This window comes from Juglans regia, chromosome 14 (genome assembly GCF_001411555.2).
Source record: "Juglans regia cultivar Chandler chromosome 14, Walnut 2.0, whole genome shotgun sequence".
NCBI lineage: Eukaryota > Viridiplantae > Streptophyta > Magnoliopsida > Fagales > Juglandaceae > Juglans > Juglans regia.
In genome coordinates this window covers 1,622,319-1,640,544 of record NC_049914.1, presented here as the reverse complement: position 1 = coordinate 1,640,544, position 18,226 = coordinate 1,622,319, and the positions used below count along the sequence as shown (strand labels likewise).

General features: G+C 37.1%; 3 protein-coding genes across 4 annotated transcripts; 1 reads left to right on the top strand and 2 right to left on the bottom strand.

The window, feature by feature from the left end:
• The first annotated feature begins 355 nt into the window (after window positions 1–355).
• LOC109012280 (transcription factor MYB33) lies at window positions 356–7,669 on the top strand. 2 transcript variants are annotated; one of them, XM_018993820.2, is made up of 5 exons: window positions 356–571; window positions 747–803; window positions 1,599–1,987; window positions 5,802–6,816; window positions 7,096–7,669. In XM_018993820.2, exons 3-5 carry the CDS (start codon window positions 1,628–1,630, stop codon window positions 7,389–7,391), a joined length of 1,671 nt encoding a protein of 556 aa, XP_018849365.1. In that variant the 5' UTR covers window positions 356–571; window positions 747–803; window positions 1,599–1,627; the 3' UTR covers window positions 7,392–7,669. The 2 variants fall into 2 exon arrangements, with proteins under 2 accessions (XP_018849365.1, XP_018849363.1); XM_018993818.2 differs by having other exon boundaries at window positions 1,564–1,987.
• An 832-nt stretch (window positions 7,670–8,501) lies between these two features.
• Window positions 8,502–13,383, bottom strand: LOC109012332 (probable serine/threonine-protein kinase PBL7). The gene is made up of 9 exons (XM_018993909.2): window positions 13,233–13,383; window positions 12,855–12,982; window positions 12,656–12,753; window positions 11,990–12,207; window positions 10,763–11,425; window positions 10,495–10,643; window positions 9,689–9,910; window positions 9,126–9,275; window positions 8,502–8,870 (listed from the first exon to the last, which is right to left on the bottom strand). Exons 1-9 carry the CDS (start codon window positions 13,381–13,383, stop codon window positions 8,571–8,573), a joined length of 2,079 nt encoding a protein of 692 aa, XP_018849454.1. The 3' UTR covers window positions 8,502–8,570.
• A 1,538-nt stretch (window positions 13,384–14,921) lies between these two features.
• Window positions 14,922–15,230, bottom strand: LOC109015664 (calcium load-activated calcium channel-like). Its single transcript, XM_018998126.1, has one exon. The coding sequence runs from the start codon at window positions 15,228–15,230 to the stop codon at window positions 14,922–14,924; it is 309 nt and encodes a 102-aa protein (XP_018853671.1).
• Between the last annotated feature and the right edge of the window lie 2,996 nt (window positions 15,231–18,226).

Sequence of the window (18,226 nt, the reverse complement as noted above, 5' to 3'; positions counted from 1 at the left end):
TTTTCAAATTTAAAACAAAAATTATATTATAACAAAAATTTAAATTTATAATATTTTTATTCAATTTTTTATCTCTCATTTATCAAAATCTAATAAAATATTTTAATTCAGATAATTTGATTATTATTTATAAATTATTTTAATATTATTCGTGGAACTCTCATTTTATTTAATTCTCCAAGCATTTCTAAATGTAGTAAAATATTAGAGAAAAAATAGGTAATTATTTTAAGAGAAAAAAGCATGTTAATTAAGGAAGAAAAAAAAGAAAGAAAGAGGAAATATATGGCATACACTATATAAAGTAGGGTGGTATTTACTCGGTCTTCCTTGAAAGTACATTGTCTCACCTAATTTCCCTCTCCTCGTGCCATTTCTTTCGCCTCTCGAATCCCCCCCAAACTCTCAACTCAAACTCTCTCTTTCCTCACTTCCTTCCTCTACAAATCTCTCACCCTCGCTTTCTATCTAATAGAGTGAGTCTCTGTTTGTGCCCATGCGCGTGGATCTGGATTATTTTCTTTGTCTTGTTCTCTGCGCTTTCTGATCCATTTCTGCTCTGAATCACAAGGTTTCTGAGCTTATCTTCTTCGAGTATTTGCTATTTTTTTTCACTTCAAATTGGGCTTTTGATTCCAGCTTTTCCATTTTTGTGTGCTCACGTATTCCATAATTACCATATTCTCAGCTCCGAGCTCAATCGAGCACTCTTCCTGACTTTCGATTTTTCTTTTTACAAATTTCAGCGAAAAGACTCGTAGCAGCTTCGATTTTTGCATATACTCCATCTTGGTCTAATTCAGGTATTTCATCTCTGTGCGTGTGTAGTATAATTTTTGTAGTTTTTAGGCCCATTTTGGTGGAATTGAACATGCATTAATATATTGTTGATTGAGCTGAGAGTTCTTATCCTTAAAATTGTTAATTTCTTTATGAATATTGCGATTCGTTATGTTAATGCATGATAAATGTGTTTCGTGTGCAATAAATGAAATTAACTCCTTTATTTTAGTGAATTAAAGATAGGAATTTAGGTTGGTGGACCTAGAGGAGTGTGTTGGCCTTTCATTGCTTTAATGATGGGGCTAGTTTTGGTTTCAGGTTAAAGATCTTTTTCTTCCTTTTATGTACCTCAGATAGGGGCAAAATTGGTGGATGTCATCATTAATTCATTTTATACTGTTAATTTAATTGTTCGTAGGGCTGGCGGAGTTATTAGTCTGGGAAAGTTTTTAATGTTACTGTATTGCGTTTCTCCATCTCGTCCATAGTCACCTATTTTGGCTATCTACCTCTAAGGTTGCTTTTACTATCATCTTCTATTTTCAACCGTCATCATCCATGCATGATGTGGGATCGTTTATAATTATGAAATGGGGTGAACTTAAAGCAGTGCTATATATATTAGCACCAGTTGCAGTTTGATGTGCTCAGAAATGAGTGCAGAACAAAAATAGTTAGGGCGTGGGAGGTGAAGTGCTGGTATTTTTAGGGTAGAAAGAAAAAAGGAGCTATCCTTTTGTTTATGTGTTGGTTTTTTTCCTTCTCATCCCTTTTATTCAGGCTGTCATTCTACTCTTTGCATGGTTATCGGCTAGTGGCTTTGGCGTAGCATCACAGATTGAGAATGCCTTGCAAAACAACTGAGAGTGAAGAAGGATCTCTGCCTAAGGATCAGTGCGAGTCTCCATTGATTAATGAAAATAATGAAGGCTGTGCGGGTGGAGGAGTTGTTCTAAAAAAAGGACCATGGACATCTACTGAAGACGCAATTTTGGTGGACTTTGTCAAGAAGCATGGAGAGGGGAACTGGAATGCTGTTCAGAAGCACTCTGGGTTGTTCCGATGTGGCAAAAGCTGTCGATTAAGATGGGCAAATCACCTAAGGCCAAACTTAAAGAAAGGTGCATTTACAGCTGAAGAAGAACGGCTGATCATTGAACTTCATGCCAAGATGGGAAACAAATGGGCTCGGATGGCAGCACATGTATGTATATATTTTGTTTGTCTGCTTTTGGGTACGGTACAATCATTTTCTGTTATCATGGTCTGTCGCCGATCATAAAAGTTTCTGATATCATGGTCTATAGCTGGCTAGCTGCAAATGGTAAGGATATATGTGGTATTCAATATGGTATTGAAAAATATTTTGGGATATGTTTGTCCAATCCTTCTTAACTTTTACATGGTGCATAATTCCATAAAGGATAAGTTTAGACAGTTGACCCATACTTGTCTTTTTTTATGCTTGTTTGATTAAACCCAATTATTTTATATATTTATTAACTTGAACAATGTTAAAAAAAAATGCTGAGGTTTGTGCTTTCTTCAACTTCAAGCAATCATGCCCCTTTCCCTTTAATTGAATCAAATTGGATAAGAAGTAGTAAAGTAAATTACACAAATTACGTTGTTGTGAATTCATAATGTTTCATTAACATTGTAAGTGATGTGGTGTGCCTTCAAGAAACAAAATTGAGGGTCGTTGATAGAAAACTTATTCGTAGTTTGTGGGGGTGTTCGTATGTGGGCTAGTCTTACTTGCCTTCGGTTGGAGCATCTAGTGGTTTCATCTTAATGTGGGATAAAAGAGTGGTGGAGGCGGTAGAGGAGTGTGTTGGGACTCTCTCGGTTGCTAGTCTTTTCAAGAATGCAGTAGATGGGTGGGAGTGGGCATATGTAGGCATTTAGGGGCCTAATCTGGATAGAGAGAGGAGAAGGCTTTGGGAGGAGTTGGCGGTCTTATATTGTTTATGGGACGTGCCGTGGTGTATGGGTGGAGATTTCAACATCACTTGCTTTCCTAGCGGGCGATCAGGGAATTCTCACACCTCTATAACCATGGAGGAGTTTTCTAAATTTATGTTTGATTTGGACCTTATGGATCTTCCCCTTGTTGGGGGCAAGTTCACATGGTCCATGGTCCAACAACAGGGAATGGTCGAGATTGGATAGTTCTCTTGTTTCTCTTTCTTGGGAAGCCCACTTTCCAAAATTGTGTCAGAAGAGGTTGGCTCGGGTTTGCTCAGATCATTTTGTTGGAAGAAACCCATCGAAAATCCATCCGGCCCAAGCGCTGTCTTTAGCCATATTGCTTATGACGTTATGCACCTCATCTTCTTCAAAAGATCTTTCCAACCAGTTCGCACTCTCTGCATATCAATGGACTCAAAAGGCAAATTATCGAGCTTCGGCCTCCAGCAAGTCGGCTCCATGAGTAGGTTCTCATGATAATTCACAATGTGGTTCTCTAATTCAAAGGGGGAAGAAAGAACTTGATTACCTGTCTTGGGTGACTCAATAGTATTATTGCGTCTATGTGAATTAGCCACTTTATGGAAGAACTTCGTACATTTATCCCCTTCTTTCAACCAAAGTGCCCTGGATTTTTGTTGCCACGAGGTCTCCTCCATCAACAATACCCTTTCCAGTTCAGTCGCCACCACACTCTTCCTCGACAATACTTCTTCGGAAGTATTTCCCATCAATACATGCTCCTCCAACTCCTTTAACTCCTTCGTTAGAATAGTCTTCTGGTTGTCAATACTACCAAAAACTTCCAATTTCCACCTCTTTAAATCTTGCTTTAAAGCCTTTAGCTTACTTGCAAGAATGAAGCTAGGGGTACCCATGAGCTGATAAGAAGACCACCAAGAACGAATTTTCTCAACAAAACCGTCCACTGCTAACCACATATTTTCAAACTTGAAATACTGGCGACCCCTATGAATGGACCCCTAAGAAAGACTAGATCGATGGTGGATGTCGGTGATAGTGAAAGGTGATGTTATGCGGGTCTTTCTCGACTTCCATGCCTTCAAAAAGTTTGAGAAACGCCTCAATGTAACATTCATAACCCCATACCGAAGAAACATGGGGCGATAGAAGTTGAGGATTTCCGCCCTATAAGCTTGGTGAGTGGGGTTTACAAAATTATTTTGAAGGTTCTTGCTAAATGGTTAAGCTTGGTAATGGAACAAATTATTTCAAAACCCCAAAATGCCTTTGTTCGGGGGAGGCAAATACTTGATTCAGTTCTTATTACCAATAAGTGCTTGGATCATAGGTTGAAGGAGGGCTCACCAGGCATTCTATGCAAGCTTTATATGGAGAAAGCCTATGATCTTGTAAATTGGGATTTCCTCCTTTACTTACTTGGGAGGTGTAGCTTTGGTAATAGGTGGATTTCATGGGTTCGACACTGTGTTACTATTGCTCGCTTCTCAGTGTTAGTTAATGGTACCTCTGCGGGTTTCTTTAACAATTCCCGTGGTTTGAGGCAAGGGGACCCGCTATCTCCTTTTCTTTTCGTTATTGTTATGGAGGCACTTGGCCGGATAGTGAAGGCAGCTGTAGAGGGTGGTTTTCTAGCCCCTTTTTTGGTGGGTAATGGTACTAATGGCTCTATCATGATCTCACATATTTTATTTGCAGATGACACATTTCTTTTTTGTGGAGCGGAGATAGGTCAAATTCAAGCTCTACGTGCACTCCTTTTGTGCTTCGAAGCGGTGTCGGGGCTTAAGGTAAACCTTGGTAAATTTGAGATGGTGGTGGTGGGTGTGATGCCTCATGTCAGTAACCTCGCAGACCTCTTGGGGTGCAAAGTGTCATCTCTACCTATGAAATATTTCGGCCTCCCCTTGGGGGCGACTTTTAAAGTAGAGTTATTTGGGATGGAGTCATTGAGAAAGTGGAGAAAAGGTTGACTGGGTGGAAACGGCTGTATCTATCGAAGGGGGGGCAGCTCACTCTGATCACAAGCACTTTATCTAATCTTTCGGCATATTTCTTATCTCTATTTCCATTGCCAGCTGGGGTTGGCGAATATGATCGAGAAGTTATTTCAGGCTTTTTTGGGGGGTGGTCTAGGGGAGGACAACAAATTCCATCTTGTCAAATGGAATAAAGTTTGCTCCCCAATCTCGAGTGGAGGATTGGGTGTGTGCAATTTGAGGACTTTCAATAAAGTGTTATTGGGGAAATGGTTATAGAGGTACCACTTGGAGGGATAGTCATTGTGGAAGGAAGTTGTTGACTCCAGATATGGAGGTGCTTGGGGTGGTTGGTGTACCAATGTAGTGAGGGGGGGCATGGCGTGGGTTTGTGGAGATATATTAAGGGGGGCTGGCAGTGTTTTGAAAACAATATCCGCTTTGTGGTTGGACAGAGCACTAGAATCAGGTTTTGGCAAGATGTTTGGTGTGGAGAGTGCTCTTTGGAGAGGTCATTCCCAGCTCTCTATAGTATTGCAGCTAATAGGGAGGCTTCAGTGGCGGACTTGCTTTTGTTTGCCCATGGTTCTCATTAGTGGAATATCCTATTCATTTGGGAAAATCATGACTAGGCTATGCCTATTTTCATTCATATCAATGAAACTTACTTCTTACTTATAAAAAAAAAAATTGTAAGTGATGTGATTTTCATTTGAGTAGAACCATTATCTTGATACATCTCTCTTTTGTATACACCTGATGTGCTTGGGTTGCACCTTTTGCACTTTCAAATGAAGTTTTCTTACTTACAAAAGAAAAAACAACAAGAGTAGAACCATTATCTAATTTACTAATGATGATGCATTGTTGTATATTCCAGGCAGCTAGAAGCTTCTGAAAGAGCAAACTTAAAAACCACAATTTAGTTTGTTTGGCATGTTTGGTCATTTTGTCTTGCATATCCTTAACGATCTTGTCATCAACATGAATAGTTCAAGTTTTTCAATTTTTGTTCTTTAAGACTCTGAGTATATATGTATTAACTCTTCATCTAACATAATTTATTTTCTCTTTCACTGTTCTTAGTTGCCTGGTCGTACAGATAATGAGATAAAGAATTACTGGAATACCCGAATTAAGAGACGCCAACGAGCTGGCTTACCTCTTTATCCTCCTGAAGTGTGTTTTCAAGCATTGCAGGAGAGTCAACATGGCCAAAACACTGTTGGAGTCAATGGGGGGGATAGAGGGCATCATGATATTTTGCTGACCAACAGTTATGAGATACCCGATGTCATATTTGACAGTCTGAAGGCCAATCAGGGTGTCTTACCATATGTCCCTGAACTTCCTGATATCCCTACAAGCAGTATGCTGTTAAAAGGCCTTGGTTCTCCTCAATATTGTACTCTGCAACCAATAATGCCTATTCAGAAGCGTCTTCGAGAATCAAATGAGTTATTCCCTGGTCCCAGTGCTAGTGTTGGAAATGGCTTCTCCTCATTTGAGCAGTTTCAAGATGATACTTGTGATAAAGTTGCTCTGTCATTTGGATTTTCTCTTCCTCTTGATCCCGATCCTGCCATTAAGAATTCAGAGTCTTTTGGTGTAATTCAGGGCTGCCATTCCCTTTCAAATGGCAATTCCTCTGCTTCTAAGCCCACCTCTAGGGCTGTGAAGTTGGAGCTCCCTTCACTCCAATATGCAGAAACTGATTTCAGTAACTGGGTTGCATCTTCTCCACGTCCTTTACTTGAGTCAGTTGATGCTTTTATCAAGTCTCCTCCACCAGCTGGTACATTTGAGATAGATTGTTCTTCACCACGTAACAGCGGTTTGCTGGATGCTTTACTTCAGGAATCAAAGAATTTGAGTAGTTCAAAGAAGCATTCATCTGACAAGAGTTCAAACTCATCTAGTGCCACTCCTGGTGATATAGCTGACAGTTCTACTCTGAACATTTGTGAGACAGAATGGGCAGATTATGGGGATCCCATTTCCCCATTTGGTCACTCTACAACTTCACTTTTCAGTGAAATCAGTCCTATCAGTGCTTCTGGAAGTTCGATGGATGGACAACCATCTGCCGAGACCTTTACTGGTGAGCATCTCTTAATGCAGTCTGGCAGGATTACAAAGTTCATCAAATCTGTATTTGGAGAAACCCGCTGGGAAATTTTTGAATCATCTTGACATCTTTGAATAAAAATTTTATTTTTTATAGTTCACCTGATAGATGTTGGCTTTATTTTTAGCTTTTGTTTTCAAAAACACTATTGCTTTCCTCATCATCGAGGTCTTCTAAACTACTTCCAAACTTTCGAAAGCAGGATAATCCTGTGAATCTGCCACTCATTATAGTTTCTTAATTGATTGTTAGGGATCATTGTGAAATCGGAACCAGTGGACATAGCCTGGACTTCAGATAGAGAAGAAGAATCCACAGCTAGGTTGAGTTTTACTCAGCCGGATGCTCTACTTGGGGTAGACTGGCTTGAGCAGAGTTCTGGGTGTATTAAAGATCAGAGCACCTTTGCAACATTTCTTGACGATGATTTTGACATTGACTACAAACACATGGCGGCAGGAACTTCTACATCAAATCAAGGATGGGGACTTAATTCTTTTGCATGGAATAACATGCCTGCTGTCTGTCAAATGTCTGATCTTCCTTGAAACTGCTGTCAATTTTATGAACTTTAAACATTTGTCACTTCATTCATGTTGATGATTTGGTCAATGTGGGTAGTCAGACTACTGAAAAATCTCCCTTGCGGGTATTACTTCTGGAACATATGCAACACTAATGGGTTCTTTGTTTGTGGTTTTTTGTATTTCTTGTTTTTAAACAGCGAACTGCATGTGCGCATTCTACCTTTTTACTGAAACTGTAAGATAACTACTAATTTCAAATCTGGAAAATGGCGATTCGGTTGTTTCTGGTTATTGGCTGAGTTTGATTTGTATATTCATGATGACTTTGCCCGCAGTTCTGTGTATGTTCCCACATCCTCTCTGTACTTGGCAACCACTTGGACTTAGGTCACATTTCGGGAAAAAGTGTTCTTAAATATTAGGTTCTGTTGAGGAATAATTCTATATTATTGTGGATAAGGTCTTGGACATGTTTATAAGTAATGAGCAATCCTCTCTTGAATAACCGGTTTTATGAGATGAGTTATGTCTATTAATTTTTTCATAGTATTAGAGCCTGTCACAGGACGTATGGAGGCCTACATTACTTATCCCATGACAAGGACCAGAAAAAATACTGATCTGTACATGAGGGAGGATGTTGAGGAATAATTTCATATTGGCTGTGGACAAAGTCTTGAACATGTTTATAAGCAATGAACAATTCTCTCTTGAAGAATCGATTTTATAAGATGAGTTGAGCCCATTAATTTCTTCAGGTTCTCTGTTTCTCGTTAACAGAATTTTACATCAGAAATATTGGTTTTAGTTTGCTCCTTACTGCCTTAGAATTTTCTTTTGTTATGGAAGCAGTACAATTGCTTTGGCATTTAATAGACGCGTCGAAGGATCATTATGCTTTATGTAACTGCCCTCTGTTTGAGAGCACAATTGAATGAAAATTTCTAACCGAAGAAACATTTTGAGATATATTTGAGAACTTAAAACAATACATATATAACTTAAATAATACATATTTAGATGGGCAATATAACATTGGAGTATATAACATTCTCTTTTATTTGTTTATTTATATGAGATTATTAAACAAGCAATTTGTTGGGGGAGGGGGTATTTTTTAGACCGCAAAATAGGATATTATATATTTATTAACTCGGATTAATTATCTATCACTGAAGATGAAGTTGTGGATAATCGTATCTAGGCGACCATCATCTCATCATAAAGTAACACTCTATTAGTTGGAGGCACTTCTGTCTCATTTTCATCTATGTTTTCACCGCCCCAAGTAAACTTTTCAGGCATAGAGGACAATCTAATTGTGGAAGCAGATGCCATGACAATGCTTCCGTCTTCAGCATGTGATTCAGGGGAGTCTCGCATGCTGCCCTGTGAGTCAGGAGTGACAGGCATGCTGCTGAATGAGTCTGATCGAGCTGGGGAGCAGACTTTGCCACATATTGGGTTGCATTCTATTATGTAATCTAAAGCCCCAACCACCTGTAATATTGAATCATACAACAAACAATGCATATGAGATTCTCTTGGTGATAAGAACGAGCAATGAGATAAATAATTGTCTGTACTGTTCAGAATTTTACGAATTCCTGAAGTTAATAATATTCTAGATGCAATGCAGGCATTGGAAAAGACAAATTTTGGTGATTCAAGCATCTTGAACGTGAAAAGTATGCAAATTCTTAATGCCATAGTTTTTGCACCAACATTCTTAAGGCTTGACTAATGCAGACTTACATTTTCCATCGTTAACCTCGTATCAGGATCCTTTGAGAGACATTTTTCTGCTACTCGAACCATCCAAAACAGCTGGTGGACATCGTGCGAGTCCATAATCCTCTCGTCAATTAAGGCCGGGTAGTTCTTTTCTTTCAATAGCGGTCTTGCCTGCATATAAAGGAAACATGTGAGTTACTGCTTAAGTGTGGCATGCAATGGAATGCTTATCCTGTCATTTTTTTTGTATGCTTTTTTCTCTCTTATAGATCACTGCAACCAGAGCTCTTTGTTCAAAGCAATTTTTCATCGCAACATTTTTATTGAAGGACTGCATTGTCTCTTTATTGAATCCTCCTTCTCGTTTTCACTTCTCTACCCCCTCAAAGGCAATCTTAAATTTAATAGGAGAAGACAGGAAAAATAAGGGGTCTGCTTTTAAAGGGTTAAGATTTTCAAAAAAATATGTACTAGATTATCTCACATATCTCCATGTATTGGAAATAATCAATGTTTTGGCACTCTAAGAGAGTATTAGAGACATATTCACATGAATAACAACTTGGAGGCATTGAAGCAGTTACCCATCCCACAAGACTTTTCCCTCCAAGTCTACGGTCAGTTGTCCTCATCCCGGTAATCAGCTGTAATAGAACCACCCCAAAAGCATACACGTCTGTCTTGGTTGATGCTTTCCCACATTCTGCATATTCTGGGGCCAAGTATCCCAAAGTTCCGACGACCATTGTCTCTAATGAGTTATTTGGGTCTTCATGTTGAGTTCTTGCAAGACCAAAATCTCCAAGCTAGTAAACACATTTGACATGTTAGATGGATATTGATATAATATTATGCTTTGGCTGCATATTAGAATTGGTTAAGGAAATCATATATTGATGTGTGGTAAAAGAAAGAGAAGAATCGCATATCATTTTATGTGCATAACAGTACAATGCGGGAAGCCCTATTTAGAGTACTGTGGTAGGTGAATTTTAGTGTAATGGAAGTGTGCTACATGGAGTACAGCATAATACAAGTACATTAACAATGTGTATCTTGGCCAGACTGATTTTCTTGGATCCAGTACTTTCAATGGACTGAAATAGTGAAATACCTAATCATGAAACACATATAATATTGAAATGATTTAGGTAACTAAAAACCACCTGAAGATCAGTAGATGTGGTATGAATTGGCTCAATGCTTTGCTCTTGCAGGTGAAATTCGTAAGAGTGATATAGATATTATTATTTCAAGAACAAGAATAGACATCTTCAGTGTAAACAGCATAACTGTTTACACTTAATATTATACTGACCGAACATTTCACTTTATATATATTGCAGGATCTTAAAAACTGATTTAAAAGAACATGTATTTGGTTTATTACCAGAGCTTCGTAATCATGGGTTATAAGGATGTTGTTTGGTCTCATATCTCTGTGGATGACCTTGTTTTCGTGCAGATATTGTAAGCCCTGGGCAACTCCCATAGCTATTTTCATCCTTTTATCCCAGCTGATGGGTTTGCGGCTGTCCCCTGCAGAATATGTGATTAGCTTTCCCTAATTTGTAATGGTATGTACCGTGAAAACATCTGTTACAAGTATTGCAGAGGAAATCTATATTAAGGGATGTTTAATTTGACCGTATTCATACTTGATAGATGTAAATCCAAAGAACCATGGCAGATATATTCATAAACGAGCAGCCTGTGGCTTCCTTCTGAACATGACCCCAACAGTCTGACCAGATTCTTATGTCTGACTTTGCTTAGTACACGAACTTCAGACTTGAATTCCTTCTCTCCTTGCAAGCTTGCATTTTTGTGTTGCTTAACGGCAATCTTCAGCCCATCCATCACTCCTCTGTAGACACAACCAAATCCACCTTCTGATAGGAAATTCTTTATGGAAAATCCCTTTGTAGCGGCATGGAGTTCTGAATAAGTGAATTCTCTCTTCCATCCAATTTTTGGTCGTCTATTCTCGCATATAGAACACACGGAGTTAGGAAATTCCTCCTCCATCAGACACTCTTCCGTCCAACCACTTTTGTTGTTTTTCTGTTCATCTGGGCTCCCCAAATTAGATGTTTCTTTTGGACCACTCTCTCGATTCGCAGAAATGGACTGCAGGGATCGCTCTCCTCCTGTTCTCTGTTCTGTAGTTGTGGTGTTTCCTTCCTCCTTAAAATGTAAAGGTGAACACTTGGCCTCAGTACAACTAGAACTTGAGGCTTCACTCCTATGAACTTGCGGTTGACAACCATCCGGACAATGTCCTTTGTCTAAGCTGTTCTTCTGATTATCACCTGGAAATCCTGTAAGTAACAATGTGGACTTTGTAATTAGTTGACATGGACAAGTACTGAGTTATCATTAAAGAAGAAAATACAAATTACACACCCATAAGTGGGTCCATCGTGTATACATTTTGATTTTAGTATGTGTGAATGTGTAAATGTCTGAATCAGTAGTATATTAAAACTTTACTAGCCATGACAACTATGCAAAGTTATGTTACCAGGTATCAGGCAATGAAGGGAGTAATACCTTTACAGTAGATACCTTACTAAAATGGCACTTGACTGGTGAAATGATCCTCTGAGAATTCGATTTTGGTTTTGGTGTAACATTTGCTAGGGTTTCATGGAACCAAACCTAATTCTATTTCCATAAAAATGACTCCCAAATGATCACTTTATCTCTTACATTTCCAATTAAGTAGGATGTTTCTACTGCAGAAAATGAACTCTCTCTCTTCTGAAATATTTATTCATTGAGTCAAACTAATATAGTTGGACCAGTTTTATAGGTTATGGGAATCACCTGTTCACCAATCCTATACCAAAAAATTTCCTGCCTCCATGGGTTGATGTACTTACTGTTAGGAGATAGTTCTTCATCTGTGCTGCCTTGTACCATTTCATTATATGGTACGTGGACCGCACCGGCACTGATGCTTTCAGTATTCGAGGGTGTGCTGTCCCCAACCCCCATTGCTTTTGCTCCTCTCAAAAGTTGAACGCTGTTGTCGCGTTTCATCCTTGATATACCACACGAAAGCTTCTCCATGAAGTATTTCTTCTCTTGCTTCATCTGCCTGTATATAAACATATTATAGCAAGGCAAGCAGAAATTCTAAACAAAGTAATTGATATTCAAAGTGCAGTTATTATTTGAAGATTACTCTGTCCTTTCTGACATGTTTTAGAAATTATTCTGCAAGTATGAGGTGTAAACTATGATGCTCTGCTACTGGTATGACCCTTTTAAGTTATATAAATTATGAAAAATTCTAGACATAAGCCTCACACCCTGCACACCACTTAAAAATATATGAACTCTTTTACTTTTTTATCTTTATATTTTATATTGAAGAATAAAATATAAGAATAAAAAAATAAAATCATATGTTTTTAAGTGGTGTGTAGGAGTCTGGGATTTCTATGTAACATAACTCATAAATTATATTATTAGCACTATTTTTCCACTTTCATAGGGTAAATGAATATTCAGATTATGAACAGCAGTTTTGGTGTTCGACAGACCTGTCGAGTATCACCCATGTTGCCCTCAACTTTCTGGCAGCCTTCACAGCAACCACCTTTGGACAAGGTCCTGCATGCACGTCTATATAGAACTCGATCTGAGAAATTTCATGGCCGCAAAATTGTATGATCAGCCATTTTATGAATGATTAATAGGGATGAAGCAGTAAAACTATTTCAATACAACTTTCAGGCTGACCTTTTGTGCCTCGTACTCCTCTGAAATTTTCTTGATCTCCACATTGTTATGGTACTCATCATTCTTTCCGGCAACCAATTTCTGAACAATTATCTGGTTCGTTTCATCCACCTTGGTCTTGAATCCCACTGAACATTTAAATGACAATAAAAAGAACAAAAAGAAATGGGAGTAAGGGACAAGAAAAAGGTTAGCAACAGTACTACCAGTACTTCCCTGTGACGGAGATTTCATTTTTACCTCCATAGATGCTTACTTTTATCATTGTTCCAACAGTTTATCAATTGTTATGGTTTATATTTTCTTTTTACGAAGAAGAGAAAAAAAGAAAGCAAAAATGCTTACTGAATTTCCGACGTTTCATGAAAGGTAACGTACAAGGGTTATTAACCTGGTGAAGAACACCAACAAGGGTCATCACATCTCCAGGCTTTAGTGATAAGCCCTTCAGTGCCCATCTGAGTGCGGTTAGACTAACATCCTTTGATGCATCCTGGATCACCACTACCCTCTGAACCTCTGTGGACATGATTTTTTTCCGGAATATATTCTTATATAAATTGGAAATTTCTAAGTAATATAATGCTCGACCAAGAGCTAGAACAAAACAAAGCAGAATGAAGATTATACGCAAGTGATTTTTATGTTCACTTTCATATGAATGCTTATTTATTCATTTCATTGATTCTCTAGCATGCAATGCCAACCGAAACAACATTCCACCATGTTTGTAGCTCTATAAGGACTATAAGGACTATAAGTGCTTGATCTTGGAAGAAAGGCCTTCTCGCACAGTAAAATATTATCAGGTGAAAAGAAAAAGAATTGAAACATGTTACCAGAAAAAAAAAAAAAAAAAAAAGGTAGAAAATCAGTTATTTTTTCACAGATTCTGATGAACAAGGCAATAAAAAGTAGAGCAAATTATATACTATATGAGAGGAAAAGGGTGGCGGAGAATCAGGAAAGCATCTGTCATTTTAGTTTCACCGCATATTCGGATATCCGATCGAGGAATGGGCCCTTGGAGTTCTTCAAGCAGATTGTGAGAAGAAGATCTAGCTTGGCCTTTGTTTATATGGTTGCAAACTCCAATGCTACTCTTCAAACATCGATCATACGACTGTAAGTTTGTCTGCAGATTCTTGACGTCTAGCCGCCAGAAATATAATAATTGCTTGATTGAATGATGAAACCAATGCTCCATAATGACGTTGTTCCTTGCGTGAACGCTACCTTTTATAATTCTATTTTGATGTTATCCATCAGCCGAACATGATTATAAAACTCCATTACAGCTTATTCGAAGCTGGTTTTCTTTAATTCTTTCTTTCTTTTTTTTTCGGCAAGCTGACAATTTCCTTGGCTTTTGCCTTTAGTAAATGTCTGATATGATGAGCAAGTTGGCTGCAACCATGCAGGTGATTTCTTTATGAATAATGCTAGCCAATCGCCGCATCTGAACAAACATTCGAATTTATTCTGTCCAGATTAAAAGAATTCATGTTCAATGATAACAGTGCAGAACTTAATATAATTCAGAATATCTCCTGGAAAATAACGTCAGAATCTTTCCTTCTTCTGTTTTATGTTTCCTTGGCGTCAATTTTTTTCTTTCTTTTCTATTTACAATTGACAGCCCTTGTGGTCACCACGCTGGAGGTAGGGCTACAACTCGACAAACCCGTCTCATAAATGGGCCCGACCCGACCCGAGAACAAACGAAACCGACATGAGCCGACCCGACCCGGGATTAGAAGCCGGTAATGTGAACCCAAATCGTGTACAAACAGATCCAAAAAGACACCTTACAAATTCCACTATCCCTATACAATCCGTTCAAAACCCAGCATCATACAGCATCATCCAATACAAACAGAGCCCATTTTCTCAAAAATCCATGGATAAATGCAAAATCAGGCAAAAATTACAAATCCCACTATCCTTATACAATCTGATCAAAACCTTACTCCTATGATTTAGAACATAACAATCATAATGTGAATTTAAAGGAAAAGTAGTAGTGAACCAGATCAATTGGTTTTGGGATCTGGCATGGGGAAGAGGTCAGAGCTGGCGCTGCGTGGTGGTGAAAACCCTAAGACCGAAGAAGACAAAGAGGACAAGGGCGACAACGACGCCGGACTTGAACTTGAAAAGGGAGAGGTCGCGGCTTGACTCCTTGAGACTCTCGGTTTTCATCGTCTCTAGCTTCTTGGCAGCCTTGTCAATTGAGGACCTCGACTTGTAGGAGTTTATGCGATAGATGAGAGGCCAGGAGATAGCCTCGCATACTATGACAGTGCATAACGAAATGGCCACGATGATGAGGCTGTCGGAGTACTTGAAAGAAGAGAAGATCTGAGGTAAGGCCATGGGAATAGATGGTTGTTTGGCAGATAGGAAAGGGTGAGAAAATGTTTCTGGAGAGTTCTATGGGTTCAAATGGTCAAATGACTCGAGTTTATTCTGAGATTTCTGATAATCTCGATTTTAGCGGGTTCGACCCGCTTTTTTGGTTGGGTCGGGTCGGGCCGCACGGACGGGCCGGGTTTTAACGTTTTTTGCACAGCCCTAGCTGGAGGCACAAGAAACGTAGTTTTACACAGTCCGTGGTACGGTTGTAGGAGGATGACACTTTCAATCAGTCGGCTCTGTACCAGCATGATAACTACTCAACTGGTAAATCTAGCCGGAAAAACCTCTACTTTAGGGTGAGTTTGGATTCACCTCAATTCATCTCAACTCATCATTACAATTTTTTAAAATCCCAACACAAAATATAATAAACAATTCAATTTTTTCAAATCTTAAAATAATAATAATATTAAAAAATAATATTCTAACAATATTTTATCATCTCAACTCAACTCACTTCAACATCCAAACACACCCTACTGTCTTAAATTTTATTATTCTTAATCACAATATTTAAGTATTTAGACTTTTTTTTTTTTTAATAATTAAAAAATAAAAATAAATTTTAATCTTCAACATACATTTTGTTATTTGTAATCACGTTTATTAATATTGTACATCATTTTAAAGAGAGAAATACCTTAACCACACGTAAATCTCATAAAAATATATTCACAAATTGACTTAATTTAATATGGTACGATAAATTATAAAACTACAGTTATTTTAAAATAGATCTAACATATTATATGAAATTATATTAATTTATAGATTTATTTTTTGTGGGATCTATTATATTTTTATAAATTTAGACAAAAAAAAAAAGTATTCATCTCATGTTATGTCTTGAAAACAAAATCAAAAGTTGTTTATTCGAGAATGCTTATGTCACATGAGATAATGAACCTTCAATTTGCAGTTGAGGACGAATGGTGGCATCTCTCGACTCTCATGCCTCGGCAGTTTTTGGCCATAAGAATTGGTACCACATTCAATTGAAAGTTCATTTTCCTTGGTTTTATAAACACAACAAAATTCAACCTGTCTACTTCCATGAATGAATCTTTTAATTGTATAAAGATCCGTTTACTTTGATTTCTGTAACGAGCAGGAAAATCAGAACATATGATATGAATTTAGACCGTCGTTTGGATAGATCGAGGTTCATTTTTAACGTACTCTCCATAAGCATGTATTGGTCCATTCTTTTGGGTAGAAGGGATCATCCTCATCATTTTCCTCGAGAATATGGAACAATGCAAGTGCAGACAAGGGACAACAAGTCATTTTGAGGTAATATTTTTCTTTTCTTTATAATAACATGATCAGTCGTGAGTAAAACCACAAATATATTACAACAATATTCCATTTTCCTCTCTATTCAATAATTTACACTTTCTTATATATTTTATAGCACTTTCTCCAATAAGCTGCCACATCTACATCATATGATTTGCTCTAAGGGTGTAATCGATCCAGTTCGATTCAGTTTTAGAGAAAATTTGAAACCAAATCAATATATACCAGTTTTGAAAATTTAAGAACTAATACGAACCAATTCATCACCAAAACTAAAACTTTTAATTTTTTTGATTTCGGTCCAGTCCGGTCTGTTTTTTGGATTTACCATTTACCTTTGTGACACTATATATATTTAATATTATGATTTTTTTAATACTAAACTTAATTGTGAGAATTTAGTATTTATTATTAATAATTATTAATTCTTTAACGTTTAATTATAATAGTATAATATAAGTAGTGTCTAACTTATTAGTGAGATTAATAAACTTGAATTATAAGATTAGAATTTCATGTTATATTAATTATAAATGTAGTATATAATATATATAATAATAATATAAAAAAGTAAAAATATATATGTACTAGCCCGATTCAATTTAAACCAGTTTTCAAAATATGAAAATAGGCACCGCACCGGTTTAAGACTGATTTTCATTTTTAAGAACTAGTATCGTACTTGACGGAACCTACCGATTCGGTCCAATTTAATCGATTTTCCGATTTTATCTCACATCCATACTCTTCCCAGTCTTTGTGTCTTGAGTTTTCTTTATTAGTTGTTCTTTTTTTCTTTTTTTTTGAGAAATATTTTACTCACAAGTTAATTTTGTAAAAGTAAATCTATAAATTAATGTGATTTGATGTAGTACGTTAGATTATAAAATTATTTTTATTAAAAATAGATTTAATATTATATCATATAAAATTATATCAATTTATGAATTTACTTTTATGATATGAGTGTAATCCTTATATTTTTCTCAACATAAAAGGTAAATTAGTGATTTTATTTGCAATTTATATACTAGAGACAACTTTTATAATTCAAAGGCAATGTTGTAAAAGAGAAACAACTTTATTTTGGATTGTAGTGCAAATTTATAAATGATAATTAAAAATATATTACATCAATGTGACATCATAAATACATCATCATTATCTAAGAGTAATATTACATGCAGACGTAGAATGTGTAAAAGTCGTGTAGTCATTTTGAAAAAGAGTGAGGTTTACTATTAAAATATTAATTTCTTTTCATGTGGATTTCATATTTATTCACTTTTTTCAAAACGACTGTACGGCGCTTGCACACTCACGACTGCAAGTATCATTTTTCATTCGCTAATTAACTAGAGGTGAAAACCAATCCTATCTGCACAGTTTTTGACTAAAATCGACGTCAATCTATGAAAGAGATTAACATGGAACGACCGACCGTAGGAGTTGATCGGGAGGATAAATGTCAACCATATTGATTTTGGTGGTTCTCAATCCCCATAGCGACGTGGTTCGTATGAGAGAGTAGAAAGAGAAAGTGTTGCAAAGGAGAAAAAAAGAATTAGAGAAATTAAGAAATCAGAGAAGAATAGGGAGGAGAAGAAGATGAGCTCAAATAAAAATGGCCGTTTGGTTAAAAATCGAATGACGTC

What these genes read in the sequence shown, in the direction of transcription:
- LOC109015664 (XM_018998126.1), bottom strand. Translation starts at nt 15,230, where the DNA reads ATGGCCTTACCTCAGATCTTCTCTTCTTTCAAGTACTCCGACAGCCTC.
- LOC109012332 (XM_018993909.2), bottom strand. Translation starts at nt 13,383, where the DNA reads ATGTCCACAGAGGTTCAGAGGGTAGTGGTGATCCAGGATGCATCAAAG. An exon ending in TCACCAGGTTAATAACCCTT is followed by an intron (nt 12,983 to 13,232) that starts GTACGTTACCTT and finishes TTAAATGTTCAG; the next exon opens with TGGGATTCAAGACCAAGGTG. An exon ending in TGAAGAACTATCTCCTAACA is followed by an intron (nt 11,426 to 11,989) that starts GTAAGTACATCA and finishes TGTTACTTACAG; the next exon opens with GATTTCCAGGTGATAATCAG.
- LOC109012280 (XM_018993820.2), top strand. Translation starts at nt 1,628, where the DNA reads ATGCCTTGCAAAACAACTGAGAGTGAAGAAGGATCTCTGCCTAAGGAT. An exon ending in GGGCTCGGATGGCAGCACAT is followed by an intron (nt 1,988 to 5,801) that starts GTATGTATATAT and finishes CACTGTTCTTAG; the next exon opens with TTGCCTGGTCGTACAGATAA. An exon ending in ATCTGCCGAGACCTTTACTG is followed by an intron (nt 6,817 to 7,095) that starts GTGAGCATCTCT and finishes ATTGATTGTTAG; the next exon opens with GGATCATTGTGAAATCGGAA.